Below are 18,113 nucleotides of genomic sequence, written 5' to 3' on the forward strand. Positions count from 1 at the left end.
AATCTGAAACGCAGTACTATAGCAGCTACCAGGAAGAAAATTAACTCTGTCCTGGCTGAAACCAGGACATCCTGTTATGCTTCTTGTCTTTGGTATTTGCTTCAAAAGAGAAAATTAACGTGAAAATAAGTCTCTGCTCCTTTTCAAGCAACTTAAAATTCAGAGTCCTTGTTGGTGAATCACAGAATGGTAGGGGTTGGAAGGGACCTCTAGAGATCATCTAGTCCAACCCTGCCCTGCCAGAGCAGGTTCACCTAGAGCAGGTTGCACAAGATGCTGTCCAGGCAAGTTCTGAATGTCTCCAGAGATGGAGACTCTACAACTACTCTGGGTGGCATGTTTCAGTGTTCTGCCACCCTCAAAGTAAAGAAGTTCCTCCTCATGTTTAGATGGAACTTCTGTTAAAGTCTGTCACCCATTACCTCTTGTCCTGTCACTGAGCACCACTGAAAAACTACTGGCCCCATCCTCCTGACACCCACACTTTCAGTATTTATATGCATTGATAAGATCCCCCATCAGTCTTCTCCAGTCCAAAAAGTCCCAAGTCATTCAGCCTTTCCTCATAAGAGAGATGTTCTAGTGCCCTAATAATCTTTGTAGCCCTTCACTGTACCCCCTCCAGCAGTTCCCTGTCCTTCTTGAACCGGGGAGCCCGGAACTGGACACAGTTTTCCAGATGCAGCCTCACCAGGGCAGAGTGAGGGGAAGGATAACCTCCCTTGACCTGCTTGCCACGTTCTTCTTGGAGCACCCTACGATGCTACTGCCCTTCTTGGCCACAAGGGCACATTAGCTGGCTCATGGTCATCCTGTTGTCCACCAGAATTCTTTTTCCACAGGGCTGCTTTGCAGCAGGTCAGCCCCTAACCTGTAGGGATACATGGGGTTGTTCTGCCCTAGGTGCAGTATCTGACACTTGCCTTTGTTGAATTTTGTAAGGTTTCTCTCTGCCCAACTCTCCAGCCTTTCCAGGTCACTCTGGATGGCAGCATAACCCTCTGGTGTGTCAGTCACCACTCCCAGTTTTGTGTCATCAGCAAATTTGCTAATGGTGCACTCTATCCCTTTGTCTAGGTCATTGATGAATATATTGAACAGGACTGGACCCAGTACTGACCTCTGGGGAAGACCACTTGTTATTGACCTCCAACTAGACTCTCTAATCACAACCCTCTGAACTCTATCTTTTAGCCAGTTTTCAATCCAACCCTCAGTCCATTCATCTAACCCACACTTCCTAAGCTTGCCTATGAGGATGCTGTGGGAGATGGTGTTGGATGCCTTGCTGAAGTCCTGGACAACATCCACCACCCTCCCCTCCTCTATCCAGTCATGCCCATGTAGTAGGCTACCAGATTAGTCAAATATGACTTCCCCTTGGTGAATCCATGTTGACTAATTCTGATAACCTTCTTTTCCTCCACATGCTTTGAGATGATGCCCAGAACACGCTGTTCTATCATCTTTCCTGGGTCTCCCTTCTTGCCCTGAGTTGAGCAGAGACAAGAGATCATACAGTCTCTTTTGCAAGCAACTGAATGTCCACTGTTACAGAGATTCTTAAAAAAGTAGGTTTTCTCAAATTTTGAATCAACCAAGTAGAAGGAGACAGCCTCTGACCAACAAGCATGTGTAAAGATCTATCCTGAAACAACAATAACTAAATATTGGTTAAACTTAGCAGTCAAAGCCAATTCTCATGTTACAGCTATCAGTGAATTCAATAAATTTATAGAAGTCTCCAGCAATGCAAGGAAACATACTTTCTAAAGAACAGGAAACAGACAGAGGATTTGAAGAATTCTAAGACATAATTTGTTTCATTTTACCCCTTGTTTATTGCATGGAAAGGATAAGAGAATAAATGTTTCTGAACACTCACCTACCCAATTAAAAAACTTCTAAAAACCACTTTCACTTGTAAGCCTATACTAAAATGGTTATCCCAGCTAAACATAACAATTTTTATGTACTTATTTTTAATATTTATTTTTTTCAGCTATAGCATTTTTGCCAATGCTTAGTCATTGTAGTTTATGAGATACTCTGGATAAACCTGCTGCTTCTCAAAGATGACAAAGATAGAAGGGTTTGAGGAGCTATCCACACAACTGTCATAGAAATTGTGGTGATCCTTCAAGGGCGGCCGAAAATAAGAAGATTTACCGAGAGTGAAATCCCCCACCAGCACCCGTGCCAGAAACATGGTCTTGGTGCTGAAGTCGTCCTTGCAGTAGTTGTGAGAGTAAGAGGCATCCCTTGCAAAATAGCTTCCTGCAGAAGGAAGATCAAGACAGAGTTGATAAGACACCAAAATTGCAGGGAAGGAAGCAATAAAGTGTAAAAGTGAATTCATAAGCAAATCCATGAAGCAGTTATTGAATAGCCTTTCCAAAGCCTACACGCATCCTGTATACCCTTCTAAGTGAAAATGCCCACCACATATTTCCTACACTGTTATTTTTCACAACACACATTCAGAAAGCCACACAAGTAATGCTTTAATGTTATCATATTCCTCAAAAAGATTTCCTGCTGACCCATGTTCACATTTCCTGAATTCACCCAACCCTCTCTCCTGACAGCCTCGCTACTAATATTCATTAGAACATTTCTGAGAGTTGCAAAGTATTCAATCAGATGAGTGGGTAGTCAGTAAGCCTGTCTCTTGGCTATTATGCTTGGTACATTGGTCCTTTCCTGTAGACAGGACAGTGTGAAGGAATACAATGTGCTAACAAAGCAAAAAGCCTGTAACCAGGATGGCATTTACATTCCTGGAAAAACAAATAATGCCACACTGCCTTCCTGTAAGAGCTTGGAGAAACTGGAACAGAAGTAAGCTTGGACTCTAGGAGAAACCATCCCTAGAACTGGCCTCTCCTAAGCTTGTCTTTTCTTGCAAGGACAGTGAGGCATAGAGGCCAAGGCTTTCCAGTATGCTTGAGCTCCAAATGATCATTACCAAAGCCAGCTATGTTGTCCCCATCATCCTAAAGATAAGCTCTCAATTGGCTGAGTGTCCTCTAACTTTACACCTATGCTGTAACTCCTGATAATTTTTTATCAAGCCAAGGGTTAATGAAAGCTGAAAAACAACCTCTGCCATAGACTGTCCCATGAACACCACAGATCCTCCAGTCAAAGTTTTGCTGACAGATGGCATCAATGTATTTTCTGCGGGTCCCATGAAATAAAAGTCGTTCATCCACAGCCTTCCCACCATTGCTCTTCTGCATTTGTTCCTTCTGCCTGCAATAAGAAGCAGTATCTTTGCAGATTCACGGTGGCTGTGCCCAGACAGGTTTCAGCCATACTAGCACTGAAAAAATTTTACACAAAGAGTACATTCTGAAAATCCTTACGTTAAGGCCTAAATTTTGGGCATAAAGGGTATCTTGCTGTCTAGCTGTGTACAAACAAGCTTATGTTATGTACAAATGCCTCCTGATACTTAATGAGAACAATTTTTTGTTTCATTCACATCCTATTGGGAGAGGAATCCTAGAATAATTTTTTTTCTAAACACAGGACCTCACGTTAGGGCTTTCCCTCAGTGAGTTTTGCATTTAGTTTTGAAGGCTGTTTCGGTTTTGAACAGCTACAAACCAGTGTTTGTGCCAGATGTGACTAATTACCAGCTTCAAGGCTTCAGTGGAAGGCAAGCTGCCCTGGATACAGGCCTGGCAGAAGTCAGAACCACTTACTCAGGAGCAAGGATTCCTCCCACAGAGTTCATCTGACTGTTCTAAGCAATATGTTTCAACTGAGTTATGGCTTTGTCAGTACTTCTTTATCTGCATGTTGATCCTGGCTAGGTATTTCAGTGGGGGAGTGGAAGCAGATTCTTAAGTGCAGCTGCATTAATCTATCTAGCATACAGCTAACTGCAGAAACAACAAAATTTATGCACACATACCAGAGCAGTATTTTACACATACCATTGATACAGTTCCCAAAGAGATGGGTTCTGGACTCTACAAATCCTTTTAATAACAGTTTTGGGCATTGTGCGTTGGAAGTCCACCTTAACTTTCTTGTATTCTTCAGAAGAACCATTGAGCTCAATCAGCTGTAAGGAAAACATTAAAAAGCTACTCTAATCTTTTTCTAAATAATAACAAAGACACTCCCCTACCTAGTGAACTACTCAGACCTTTAAAGTCTTTTCAGTGAAGCAGAGGTACAAGCAGCAAAAATACTCTTGGAAAAAGAGGCAGATTAGAAATCCCCACTCTGTAAAAGTAAGCTCTTACCCAGGGAACATTAACTCCTGAGGTTTAAGACACCCAGTTTGCTCTATCACAGGACATGAAAGGAGCTGCATGTTGTTGTGCAGCCATGCAACCCCTTTTAATATTTGGGCCAAGATACATTTGCATGCAGATATCAAACAGTACCTAAATACATAGAAGAGATGATCACATAAATAAAAAAGAATGGACAATTTATGTCGCAGCAAATCAGAGTATCTCTGACACTCACGCTTTCTTTTTAAATCTCCATAATTTAGTTTCCCTAAAGCCAGTGAACACAAACTACACTGCCTGTTTTGTGTTTAAATAAATCTAAAAGATTTTATTCAATCAGTCATTTTAGGGAAGAGCAGGGACACCCTGCAAAAAATCAGCTCCTCACATCGGAATCCTGAAAGCAAGCAAAGTTTTCTACTTGCATGTTTTCCCTAGGAATAGCTAGAATGTCAACATTAGCCTCCCTTATTTTTTTGTGCCGATTTCTTGAGGATTTGCATTTTGCAAGTTAGTAATTTTTAAGAGTCATATAAGAAGATCATTTCTGTAGGTCCTGTTACTACAGCTGGCAGAAGTGGTGGTGGAGACAGGCAGTAAGTCAGCAAAGGTAAACCATGCAGGTATTAAATGGGTGTGTTACAAAGGTAAACAAGTTCACTCCACTGGAGTTATGAGACATTTTAATAAATAATCCCAGCCTGAACTCTGCTGTTTTCATCAATGCTCCATAGACGTAGAACAGTCTAGCTATACACACAGCTCAGGGAACGGCTACCCTGAAGTTGAGAGGCACAATTTATCTCTGATGCTTCAGCACATGTTGGACTTCAAAGCTATGCATCTTGTGCACCAGTAACAAACTTGTTAATATAGGCAAATTTGACAAACAAAGGGTTAAACAGTAGCAGCAAAAAGTCGAAGTTGCTGTGGCTATATTGCCAACATATGTTAGTCTAAATTTGGGTCTAGTTTCACCTCTAGGTCTGCCCAGTGTGATATCAGGCTCAAACCTACCCATACCTCTGCACTAAATTGCGTAAGAAACACTGAACTCATGATGTAACAAACCTGCATGCAACAAAGCTGATGCAGAGAAAAAACAAAAAGCTCCAAACCTTGTATCCCACATCAGGCAGGGCAGATTTGTCCCAGTGAGCTGGAATGCCCTTAAACTCTTCTGTGTATTTAAAGCCCCTATACATTAAAAGAAATTACAAATAGGTAATTAAAATAAAACAAATCCCTACATTTTATGTACATATAATACTAAAAATTTTTGCAAAGTTTAGGAAGAATATGGGCAACTAAACATATTCAGAAATACTTCACAATTGTCTTTTTCAATTCAGCACATGAAAATACTTGTTCCAAATCATCATGTCAAATCTTATAGCAGTAAAGCAAGATTCCAAATGAGAAAAAAATAAGATATATGCTGAACTAAAAATGAAAGTAGTTCTCTTAGTTGCAGAGAGTTGAAGGTATATATAAAAGCCCTGCTACATTTGGATAGATAAATAAAATGCATCCAGTATCACATCAGTATGACAGAAACAGAACAGATACAGTCCTCCTCTCTACTTCCACCCAATTTTAGTTAGGGTGTTTAGCTGCTCAATTCTGTGCTGTTTAAGCAAGCACTGTGTGCTGCAAGGAAATGCGTAAAACAAGTTGGCTGTTATAAGCAATTATATAAAACTTCTCCCCTTGCAGATTCCCACCTTTTGTTTCACCTGTAACAACTACTACTTTCCTCTCAGCTTGTCTGTTTGTTCTCAAAAGAATTGTTTCTAAACTTGTACTTAGCTTTGAAAATTACTGACCTCAGATGTCAGAAAGGCCCAGGATGCATAAATATTACTACTTCCATCTGTATCAGCTGCTCTAATAAGATAGCTCCCTCTAATCAACAACTCCCTACAGCATTGCTACCTGTTGAATTTTTTTCTATGCTTCCACACTTTCTGTGGCCAAGTCCAAACTTCCTTCACCCCCAAGGCTCCTGAGTTGCCTGAAAACTGTTGGCCAGGCTGCAATACTGCCCTGGCTAGACATTGTTGTAGGAAAGGTAAATCCCTTCCCCTCCCAATTTCTTTTACAGTTGACTGAACAGCTACTCCTTCACCTTATTTACACCTTTGGAAGACACTGCATTCACAATGTACTAAATCCACCACCTGAGGAAGAACAGTTTCAGTTTACCTTGCTCTTGACTTTTCTACCTCTGCCTTAGAGACAAATTTAGGTCTTCTGCAAATCGGTCTCTCTGTTCTGTAGCGAAGGTTCTTCTGAAACATGTCTGGAGGGGGGGGAAAAAAACAAAACAGAAAAACCTGAACAATCAGAAAGATGTTTCAGAAAGCCTTCACACTGCAGCAAAACTTGCCACTAAGTTTTGTCAAAAATGTTGACAAAAAGGCACTGAGGTGTTTTTTTTCTTCAACACAAAGGGAAGTCAGAGAAGGAAGTGGAACCCACAGTCTATGAAGGATTTCAGCTTCAGTTTTCCTCTTAACTTTAGAAGGAGTGACAGACACTGATAGCTAGTTTCCCTTCATTGTTCCATCAGCCACACTTAACCAAAAATGATCAGTGTAAAATAAGTATCTACTTTTGCTCTGTAGATTGCATCCCCTCCTCCTCAATTTGCAATCAAGATACTGCTTTCCTACATGTAGTTGTAGATTTCCAGCCCTACAAACACAAGCTAACAGCCATCACAGCTGTTTTATTGACCACCAACAGAGACAAGTCCCAGCAACCCAAATTTTAAAGACATTTGTTCTGGATCTTGGAACTTCACATCATACCAAGAGTCAGTGACTAAGAGTCAGAAGCAGCCAGCAGAATGAGGCCTCATCTTCAGAGAGAGATACACAGGAAGAAAACAAATAAACAAGCAACTTATTGGCACCACCAACCTAGAAAGTAAATTTTTGGAAGACATCTACAATCCATATATTTGCGTAAGTTACTAAAAAAGCTCAGACCTTAGAAAAGAAACCAATTTACTGTGCAATTTTCCCTTCTAAGCCAGAGAAGATTCCTCAGGCTATAGAGAAGATTACAACATTGCTTTCAATTGAATCACAAACAGCGTATTACATGCCCTTCCAGCTCAGTTTTTTTTCAAGGCAGAGTAAGATAGGAATGGAGAGTTGGATCAAAGGCAACTACAGCAGAATGACAGTCTGGGCAGGCTGATTCCCACCACCACAGGTCCCTGTAATTTTTGAAAAGGATATCTGGAGACACTACAGCTCAGAGAGAACAACGCCATCACTAGTGGCTTAAATTTCCTGAAATCTTAGGAAACACACCCTCCTACTTTGACACAGTCAAGGTATTTCCTCAGCCTTTACAGACAGGCAGAGCTATGGAAACCAAACAGATACATAAATCTGGCAATGCCAAGGATTGTACAGACCCTACAGCTGGCCCAATTATTCATTTTTCTGCAAGTCAGTAATTAAAGACCAGAGGTTGGCTTGCCAAGTCATCCAAAAGTTTCTCACCATTCATGTTGGTGCTAGCATCACTGGCAATGTCACAGTTGGACTTGCTGACAGATATTTTGAAACCTAGCACAAGAACTTCTTAAAAGTAAAAGGTGTGGAGGAACAGGAATGTCACTTGTGTGAACAGTGCTTATCCTGAGAACTTAAGACAGAAACTCTGTCTCTGTAAGCATTGTAGTTCAAAGTTCAAATTTCTCTCTCCTATCTTGTGCAGCAACGTAGTTTAAAACCACAAAAGACCTGGGAGGAAAAAACCAACCAAACAAACAAACAAAAATACAACAACAAAGCAAACAGAACTTACCTCCAAAACTGAGTTCATATTCATGTCTTCCAGCTTTGAAGTTCAGCTTTGAAGAACCTTTGGCTGTATAAGCTTTCTCCAGGTCATCACTGGAGACAGTGGCAGCAGCATGAAAATTATCCTGTCAGGCCAAAACCAGAGAAATATTTCCTGGTCTGTTATATAAAAGCAAGTTTAAAAACCAACAACTGTCATATGGTATGGTGGTTCCAGTATATATCAGACAAAACCTATGTACTAAGCAGCTGAAACTGCCCCTCAAACAAAGCAAGCCATGTTACAAAGCCCAAACTTAGAATGTAAAGTGCATGCTGGGAACAATACTGCTGAGACCACACACTCACCAACTAGACCTTAGCAAAGATGCAGAAAGTACTACTGGAACATCAGAAAAGGAAAGTTAAGCCAGGAGCAATGAGACAAATGTATTCACGTGATCCTATCTGACATGACTCACTGAAGAATTCTCTATCAGTATTATTTGTGACTCATCAGTGAGCACTCCTCTACCTGAACCAATTAAATTCCCAGGGAAAAGATCTCACCAGGCCTCTAAAGTCCATCTGTACAGTATGACTGAGAGAGAGAGAGTGACAAAAGAGGGGGAGGATATGAACACTGTGCACTTTTCAGTAGTTCTGCACTTTTAACACAAAGTTGAAATTCTCCCCATTTCTCCAGACTTACTTGTTTTCCATACTCCTGCCACAGGTCACATTCATCTTTCCAGTACCAGATCCATTCTGTTGTAAGAATGAAATGAGGGGGCTTGGTCACAGAGGAGGCTGTAGAAAGACGTCTAACCTTTGCAAATCCACACAACATTCTCTTAAAACAGATATGTGGCAAGACAGAGCCACTTTCAGTAACACCGTTACTAAATCTAAAAAAAAACACAACCAAAAATAAAGGAGAAAAACAATCAGAACTGTGAAGCTTTACTCATAGGTTCAGAAGCTCACCACAAATTTGCAAATTAAGCCACCATCACTCAAAAAGCAGAACACAAAACTGCAGTTTCCACAACAATCCCAGCTCTGTCTTGTATTTGTACTTATTTTGCTTTTACAGTACTACATTTCACATCAGTTTCATGGGCAGTAACCTGGAAATCAGTGAGTTACATAAGATGAACAGAAACAGTGGAAAATCTACACTGCCTTCTTCTTGCTAACCAAGTATATTCTAAACACAACACTGTCACAACTTAAGCAAGGCTTCAAAGAGCCTCTAGCGTAACCTAAGAGGGATAGGAACATTCCAGCATGGGACACAGCATACTGGTACGAGCCTTTCCAATACACTCTTTGCACGACACAAACAGTTCCAAACTCTTAAAGGCATTTCCATATTCTTAATTTTCTGTGTACCCAAGTGTATCTCTCTTTCCAAGCACATAAGATGTTCTGCCAGTTCCAAAATATGGACTGGGGGAAAAGGAGATTGGAGAGATAACTCTCATGCTACCTTTCCACTCTCCAGCTCAAAAGGTGACAGAGAAGGTTACTTTTAATTGTGGGCTCAAGCTGTGTATTGACAAGCTCTAACCAAAGACAGGTTCCTGCAAGTACTTGTGATAAAATCACCATTCTCTGCAATGTCTTAGCCATCCTTAGTGAGTACTAAGACTTCCTATAGTAGCAGCAGTAGGAAGTATTTATACATTTTTCTCAGCAAAGACTGCTAGAGTTTACAGGTCAGGCACATAAAATAACTGTGGTGGATTGACCCTGGCCAGCAACCAAGTACCCACACAGCTGCTTGCTCACTCCCCCTCCCCTGCATGACAGAGGGCAGAAGATACAAAGGGGAAAGGCAAGAATTGTGGATCAATATAAAGGGCTTCAATAAGTGAAGAAGGGGGGGGCTAAGGGGTGGTAAATGAACAAACACATAGGTAAATAAAACAAAGCAAATTGATCACCACTTCCCCACGCAGTCTACTGCACAGCCAGTCTCCAGCCAGCAGCTAGACTACTCACTGCAGAGAAGCAGGGCAGAGTGAGATAAAGTGAAAGCCTTGACTCCTGGACAAGCACTGCTCAGCAACACCTAAAACACTGGTGCATTATCAGCACTGTTTAGTCACAAATCCAAAACACAGTGCTATATGGGCTGCTAAGAAGAACGTTAACTCCATCTTAGCCAAACCCAGGATGGCAACCCAAGAGGGTTTTCCAGGCATAAGGAACTGTCATGGTCTAGACAGCTGTTCTGTCACCCGACCCCACCCGGGAGGGGGAATCAGGTAAAGGAAAGGAGACCTGCATGTTGAAGTGAAAACAGATTTAATATAATAATAATGAACTAATATTAACCCAAATACTAAGATAAGACATAAAGTTATGATACTCAGCTCCAGACAGCAGTCACAAGCTGTGTGGTCCCAGCAGTGAATGCTGAATCCCCAACCCTGCCAGCACAACAGCTCCAGCCAGAATGTGATGGTCACAGCAAGGAAAGGAGGAGGCCTCAGGTGCAGGACAATGGACAAGACCCTCTCAGGAAGGCAGCCATGGTAGAAGAAAAAACATCCCTCAAACTTCCCAATATACAGGTAGGGTGATATTTATGATATGGAACACTTAGCTGGGCCAGCCTAGGTCAGCTGCCCTGGACTTCACACCTCCCAGCCCACTGCACCTGCTTGGTTCAAAACTGCCTTTGACCTTGGTCACTACGGAAACCTGCAAACCAGAGCTGGGTATGAAAGAAAACATCACATCTTACCTCTTTTTTTTCCCCACAGAATTAGACTCTGCAGTCTCTCAAAAACTACAGTTTCTCTGAACAGAAAAAGTTATTTTAAAATTCTGTCCCAGAAAAACCAGGACAGTAAGTTACAATGGATCAGACCTCCAGCAACAATAGATCAGCAAACTGAGGTCAGTAGAAGAATACAGAATGAAGCTACTTACACAATAACTGCAATAGAATCGTAGCAATCTATAGCCACTAAGGCCCTAGTCCAATATAGCAAACTCCAAACATTATTAAATTTTATATGTTTATACCTGGTGTTATTTGGATCACAATATGCTTTTTCTATTTCTTCCATATTCTTCAAGTCCTTCCAGGTATCACCCTCCAAGATCTGCCATCTATATGGCAAGTGAAAATGACTTCTGATACACTTGTCTATAAAAGTTTAAAAATAAAAAAGTAAAAGATGCATTATTTTTACAGGCTATGAGAAAAAAGTCCAACATTTCAGGGCTGTACACCTAGCTGGTGAAAGTATCAAATGCCTAGCTATGAGAAGTGTTCACATGGAATCACTACAAGCAGTAGTTCAGAATTTTTCAGTACGAGCAAGCAAAACTTAACATTGTTGAGCTTAGGTGCAATTTCAGTTTCTGTACCTATTGGATTCTCTTTGTGCATCAAAATGGTTAGTAGGAGCTCAGTGGTGAAGGACCATTCTGTCTTCTCGATTTCAGAGACAAAAATTTACAATGAATCTACATCACAAGCTCATCCAAGGCTGATTTCATACACACAATAACAATGTGGATTCAAGTATCTATGCTTAACCACTTTGTATCAAAGAGGTATTACTGAGGGAAAAAAACAACAACACAACAATGCTTAGTTTTAGGATAGGAGGTAGGCTAGTTGATCTAGAGACTTCAAGAAATCTCTAAGGGTCCAGGCCTCACCAGAAACAAGAGTAGTGGTAGTCATGGCCCAGGTATCACAATCATTAAGCAGAAATAATTTGAAGAGTCAGTATGGAGTCACTCCTCAACAGGAGTGAAGACCACATCACCAATACAAGTGCATAAATTTGAGGCAAGCCTTCACAGTAGAACAACAAGCAACTTAACTACAGGGAAAGTCAAGGAGACTGCACCACACATTTCATATACAAAGGTGTGCAGTACACCAGGGAGCTACTGCAGATCAAGAAGATCAAGAAGGAAAACAAATGACAAAAGGACAAGAAAAAAGCTGTAACAGCAGCCTTTTTTCCTGGACAAGTTGGAACATTCTGAAAGGGAGAGAGTTCAGACAGATGGAACAGAAGTGCTAGAAGAAACAAGAAAAAATTTAGAATTCAAAGTCTTTTGTAGCTATTTCAAAATGGGATTCCTATCATTCAACAACCCCTTAGGTGAACACTGGTAGAGTAGCCAATCCAAACACAGGTGAGTAGTATATATTTCAAAGTAAAACAAAACAGCTCCTTTGTTTGGTATACCAAGTAGGTCAAACACTTTCCTACAAACACTCAAGATTACAAGGAGATTTAACTGAAGATAAGCGTAAGCTCTAAAGTTTCCCCTTTCTGCAAAAGATGTCACTTTCTCTTTATGAGGAAAGGAAAATAAACTGGACTTGCTGCAGTCACAACCTACCTTTAAAACCACAACTACTGTGCAGATGATACAAACAGATCTGTTCCAATTCATCACCATTTGTAGTTGAGGACTCTTGGCTAGAGCTGTGTTTTCTCTCTGGAGGGGGGAATTGTAAGTCTTATTAATACCCTTTGTTTCAACAAGGCCACTTTAAAGTGCACCTATGGAAGAAAACAGTGTTTATAACTATGTAACTGCATTCATTTGGCTCCAGAAAGACACTGAAGTCTTTGATAACCTTGTATATTCAGAAGTCCTATTCCTTTCTGAATTTTACTTTCTTGCAACTGCTAAATTCCTCAGACACAATTTTTAGCTATCACTACAAATTAACAATATAATCCAATGCCTCTACATTTCTAGATGGATCTAAGTTAATCACATTGGTTTTTTTCAGTCAGACATTATATCACCCAATATGACCTCTACGCAATGGAGAAGGGGAACTGTGAAAAGGAAACGAGAGCCACGGGTTGAAGTGGAAACAGATTAAATAAAATAAACTAATATTAATACCAATATTAATATCAAATACACAAAATGATACTCAGCCCATATAGTGGTTGCAAGCTGCAGCTCCCAGCAGTGGATGCGAGATGTTACCGCAGCACAGCCCCAGTGAAAGCACGACAGTCACAGCAAAAAGAACAGGCCTCAGGAGAAGAACAACAGACACAACCCTCCAGGGACGGTGACCATTGAGGAAAGAGACTCATCCCCAGCAAACTTTCCAATATATAGTCAGCATGACGTTTGTGTTATGGAGCACTTCTGTTGGCCAGCTTGGGTCAGCTGCCCTGGCTTTCGCTCCTCCTAGCTTTAGCACCCGGTTAACTCCAAACTGCTAAAGACCTTGATCACTGTGGAAACCTGCATACCACGGCTGGCCACAAACTAAAACAAAGTGTCTTATCAACTTTGTTCCCACCAAAAGGGGTGCTGCAGTCTTCCCAAAAATGCATCTTTCCTGAATAAGAAATCAATTCTATGACTCTATCCCAGCGAAACCAGGATACATGCCTTCCACAAAGCTGGTTGCATTGGCAGCTATAAAATCAGAAGCATCAAAATCTGATACTTCTGTAAATTAAAACAAAGAAGGGATGAAGGAACTGCAGGAGTGAACATACTCATTTGGGTTTCCATTCTGTTACCCTTCTCTGTCCTGCTAAATTATACTTAACTTCCAATTCAAAAAAACTTCAAAAAAAAAGAAAAGAACAAACAAAATATTACAGCTCTGAGAAGTAAGTAGGATAGTGCTGAGTTCTTATGCTAGACAGTCACTACATTAAAGAAAAACTGGATAGTTTCTAATCACACAAGTAAATGCCAACCGTATCCCTAAACAGTCCTCTGCCCTTGTTTATGTCTTTTATCAAGAAAAAATTATGTATCTCCCTCTTTCCAGTTCTTGTTATGCTCTTCTAAACCCAAATTTAAGATTTTTATAAACACCAAGTACTTTATTTCTCAGGAAGTCATAATACCTTGAAATCTACTTCACTTGTCAAGACAAATCTCTGTCAAGGAAATAGGTGCTAGATCCCTCCTAAAAGCCACATCAAGATATTAATTCAATTTTATTTTTCTTAATGACAATCTGTGAGAATGTTACATTCACTACAGTGACTCTTCCTTTGATGTTTTCAAAAGATTATATAATTTACCTTTGCATGGTGAAGACTTGTTGGCATTTTCTATGTCATCCATGTTCCCGTTGCCATTTTTTATGTCATACATATTCCTATAAATGGATGGCAGTTTCCCAATAATGTTTGAGCTCATTCCCTGCTTCTCCAGTTTCTCATAACATTCTGAGTTTAATAAGTCATGGGACCGCTTGCAGTTGCTGCCAAATCTGCATTGTCCCTGCAAAAAGTACTGGCAAATATGCAGTTTGGTGCAGATCTTTTTATAGGTACAAGATCCATAATGTCCATCACCTTTGTTATAATACAAGCAGACCTTGGGCAGAGAAAAAAATAAGTAAAATTAAAGTACAATGTGCTCATGTAGACTGTCTGAATTAACAATTTCTAAAGTTCTACAGCTATGTGTTTACATTTGTATTTAAGAGACTTATACAAGTTTCTTCTTTCTTGTTGTTTTCCAAATGATTAGTTAATAGTTTCTCCCTTTCACTGCTAATGTCTAGAAAGATCTTTCAACTGACCCTACCATCTTACAGACATTCTTAAGCAGATGTGACTCTAAGTTACATAAATGTAGGACAGTGGATTTTATTGTGTGATTACCTAAACTCTTTGGTTTTCTAGTTTTGGAACAGTGAACTTTTTTGAGCTGAATTCGACGGTAAGAAGTACTGTATCTGGCTGGGATAGAGTTAACTTTCCTCACAGCAGATTGTACAGTGCTAAGTTTTGGATTTGTGACCAAAACAGTGTTGATAACACACCAATGTTTTGGTTAATGCTAAGCAGACATTGCACAGTATCAAGGCTTCTGCTTTTCTCCACTCTGCTCCTGCCATCCCAGGTAGGCTGGGAGTGGAGAAGAAACTGAGTGAGGACACAGCTGCGACTGCTAGTCTAAAGTGGCCAAAAGGATATTCCATGCCATATAATGTCATGCTCTAAAATGAAATACAAACATAATAATAATGGGCAGGGGGGCAGAGGCGGGTCCTTCTTACAAGGTGGCCCTAGCTCAGAGACTTGCTGGGCATCGGTCTGCTTGTGGGAGTCGGCACCCAACTTCATCGCAAAACTTCCTTTCTCCCTTTTCGTCCACTTGCTAAACTGCTTTTATCTCCACCCACAAGCTTTGTTACTTTTGTTCTTGTTTTCTCTCACCTGTCCTGCTGGGGGCTGGAGAGATGGGAGCAAGCTGAGGGGCTGTTCAAACGTTTAACTGCCAGCTAGGGTCAACCCACCACAGATGGTGCAGATTTAAAGTTTTGGATTTGCATTATGCTAACTAAACTGACACCTAACATCTCCAGGCAGTACCAAGCCTCTTCCACTTTGTGATGTTTAATGAAACACAAGGCTAAGAAACTGTGCTGGGTTTGTGTGGCCAGGCTTTGGTAGCCAAGGAGGGCCTACAGGGGTGAATCCTGTGAGCAGCTACTGGAGGCATCCCTGGCTCCATGTCAGACCTGCCTCTGGCCAAGGCCAAGCCCATTAGCAAGGCTGATAGCACCTCTGTGGTCAACATATTAAGAAGGGGAAAAGGAAACTACTAAAAGACCTGCAGGGAAGAGAAGGAGCGGTGAGAGCAACACCTACACTAAGGTCAGTGTGGAGGAGGGGGAGGAGAGGCAGATTCCCCTGCAGTCTGTGGCAAGGCAGCAGGCTGTCTCCTTGTAACCCAAGGAGGATCACAGCAGATCAGATGTGGACATGCAGTCTGTGGAGAACCCCACATGCAGTCTGTGGAGAACCCCATGCCAGGGGAGGTGGCTGCCCCAAAGAAGGCTGTGATTCTGTGGGAGGTCTATGCTGGAATAGTATGTTCCTGAAGGACTGCACTTCATGGGACGGACTCATGTCAGAGGAGTTAGTGAAGGACTCTCCTGTGGGAGGGACCCCATGCTGGAGCAGGGGAAAAGTGAGGAGTCCTCCCCGAGGAGGAAGAATTGGCAAAAAACCTGTGTGGAACTGACCACAAACCCCATTCACTGTCTCCCGGCATCCTGAGGGGGAAGAGGAGATAGAGATATCAGGAGCAAAGTAATTTGGGCCTGAGAAGAAAGAATGGATGGGCGCAAGTGTTGGGATCTTTTAAGACCTGGTTTTGTTTCTCATTGTCCTGCTCCGATTTGACTGGTGACAAATTAAACTCCTTTTATTCCCTCAAGCTGAGTCTGTTTTGCCCATGATCATAACTGGTGAGTGAATGAACCCTTCCTTTTCCTTGTCCTGACTCCCAAGAGCTTTTCACTGCAGTTTCTCCTCCCCATCCCACAGTGGGGGCAGGAGTGAGCGAGCAGCCACGCGGTTCTTTGTTGCCAGCTGGGCCCAAACCCTGACAGAAACTGTCACAATACTACTCACCTCTGGTAAGAGGGAAGTGTCATTTTGAAGCAGGAGCTGGCGGAGTTCATCACTGTTAAAATTCTCAAGTCCATATGGTTGTAAAACGCTGACATTGTGGCTTGAGTAGAAATCGTGAGAAAACCTGCATCCTTTCCTACAAATTAAGAAACAAAATGAGCGTAAGAGGCTAGCACTATTTTATTACCCCAACCATATTACACTAAACAGTTTAAAAAGCACACCAAATCAGCTAATTTCAGAAAAAAAATCCCTCGCGCTCCTTTATAAAGTAATTATGTGATTTGCTAACAGGTTACATAATTACTCTGAGGATAACTGCCACACTATTTCCGACTTACAGCCATTAGGACATCAGTGCCGTCTGACAACATTGGCATTTTTGACCCGCCGCCTGCAACCACGCGTGAGGAAAACCCCAAAACCCCCGTAAAATCAGGTTCCCCCAGCCTCACCCATCACCGAGCTCTCGGATCTGTCTGCGGGGTGGAGGGGAGAAGGAGGGGGCAAAGCCTGCACCCTGGCGGGGGGGAAGGGCCAGCGGCGGGGCGCCGAGCCGAGCCGAGCCGAGCCGGGGAGGAAGCGCTGCGACCCAGAGAGCCTGTGCAACAACCGCCTGCGCCTCCACCGCTGAGCAGAAAGGGGAAACGGGGCGTTCCCGACGGGAAACGGCACAGCGAGGCCCCCGCTGCAGCCTCCTGTCCCTGCAGGGGCCGCGGGGAGCGCACGGCCGAGCCCCCCGGAGCAGCAACCCCCGGAGCAGCAACCCCCCCCGGGAGCAGCAACCCCCCGGGAGCAGCAGCCCCCCCGGAGCAGCAGCCCCCCCGGAGCAGCAACACCCCCCGGAGCAGCAGCCCCCCCCGGGAGCAGCAACACCCCCGGGAGCAGCAACACCCCCGGGAGCAGCAACCCCCCCCGGGAGCAGCAACACCCCCGGGAGCAGCAACCCCCCCCGGGAGCAGCAACACCCCCGGGAGCAGCAACCCCCCCCGGGAGCAGCAACCCTCCCGGGAGCAGCAACCCCCTCCGCCCCCGCCCCCAGCTCTGCACCGCCCCCTGCCCGCTCCCGGCGAGGCGGAAGATGCCGCCCCCCGCCCCTCACCTCACCTCGCCTGCTGGTTGCGGCAGAGCCCTTTCAGGTAGTACTTGCAGAGGTGCAGCCGCCCGCACCTGCCCTCGCAGCCCGCGCCGTACTGCTGGCACAGCCGCAGCGGGCTGGCGGCCACCACCACCGGCACCAGCCCCGCCGCCGCCCCCGCCTCGCCGGGCCGCCGCACCAGCGTGAACCGCTGCCCGTCCCGCAGCACCCGCGACAGCTCCTCCGCCGTCAGCCCCCGCAGCCGCCGCTGCAGCTCGTCCCGCTCCAGGCAGCCGCCGCTGGCGCACAGCTCCCGCTGCACCCGGGCGCCGCACGCCATAGCCCCGGCCCGGATGTCTTCCCTCTTCCCCGGCCGGAAGGCGGACTCCGCTCAGCCCCGCCCCGGGACCCTCCTCACGGCCGGGAGAGGAAACGAAAACGAAAGCGGCGCTGCGGGGTGCGGGATGGGGTGGTTGGGGTGTGGGGAAGGTGGCCTCGGGGAGGAGCCGGAGCTCCTCCTCCCCCCCCCCCGGGGCCGGAGTCTCCATCGGCCTGCTGAGGTGCTTCCAGAAACCGG

At 43.7% G+C, this 18,113-nt stretch overlaps 1 protein-coding gene across 1 annotated transcript; it reads right to left on the minus strand.

The window, feature by feature from the left end:
• Nucleotides 1-1,817: 1,817 nt before the first annotated feature.
• On the minus strand, nucleotides 1,818-17,904 carry PARP12 (poly(ADP-ribose) polymerase family member 12). The gene is made up of 12 exons (XM_051644013.1): nucleotides 17,566-17,904; nucleotides 16,459-16,594; nucleotides 14,110-14,407; nucleotides 12,437-12,535; nucleotides 11,093-11,216; nucleotides 8,766-8,961; nucleotides 8,079-8,199; nucleotides 6,459-6,555; nucleotides 5,372-5,450; nucleotides 3,945-4,075; nucleotides 3,104-3,255; nucleotides 1,818-2,277 (listed from the first exon to the last, which is right to left on the minus strand). Exons 1-12 carry the CDS (start codon nucleotides 17,874-17,876, stop codon nucleotides 2,024-2,026), a joined length of 1,998 nt encoding a protein of 665 aa, XP_051499973.1. The 5' UTR covers nucleotides 17,877-17,904; the 3' UTR covers nucleotides 1,818-2,023.
• Between the last annotated feature and the right edge of the window lie 209 nt (nucleotides 17,905-18,113).

Source organism: Apus apus, chromosome 1, assembly GCF_020740795.1.
Source record: "Apus apus isolate bApuApu2 chromosome 1, bApuApu2.pri.cur, whole genome shotgun sequence".
Taxonomy (NCBI): Eukaryota; Metazoa; Chordata; class Aves; order Apodiformes; family Apodidae; genus Apus; species Apus apus.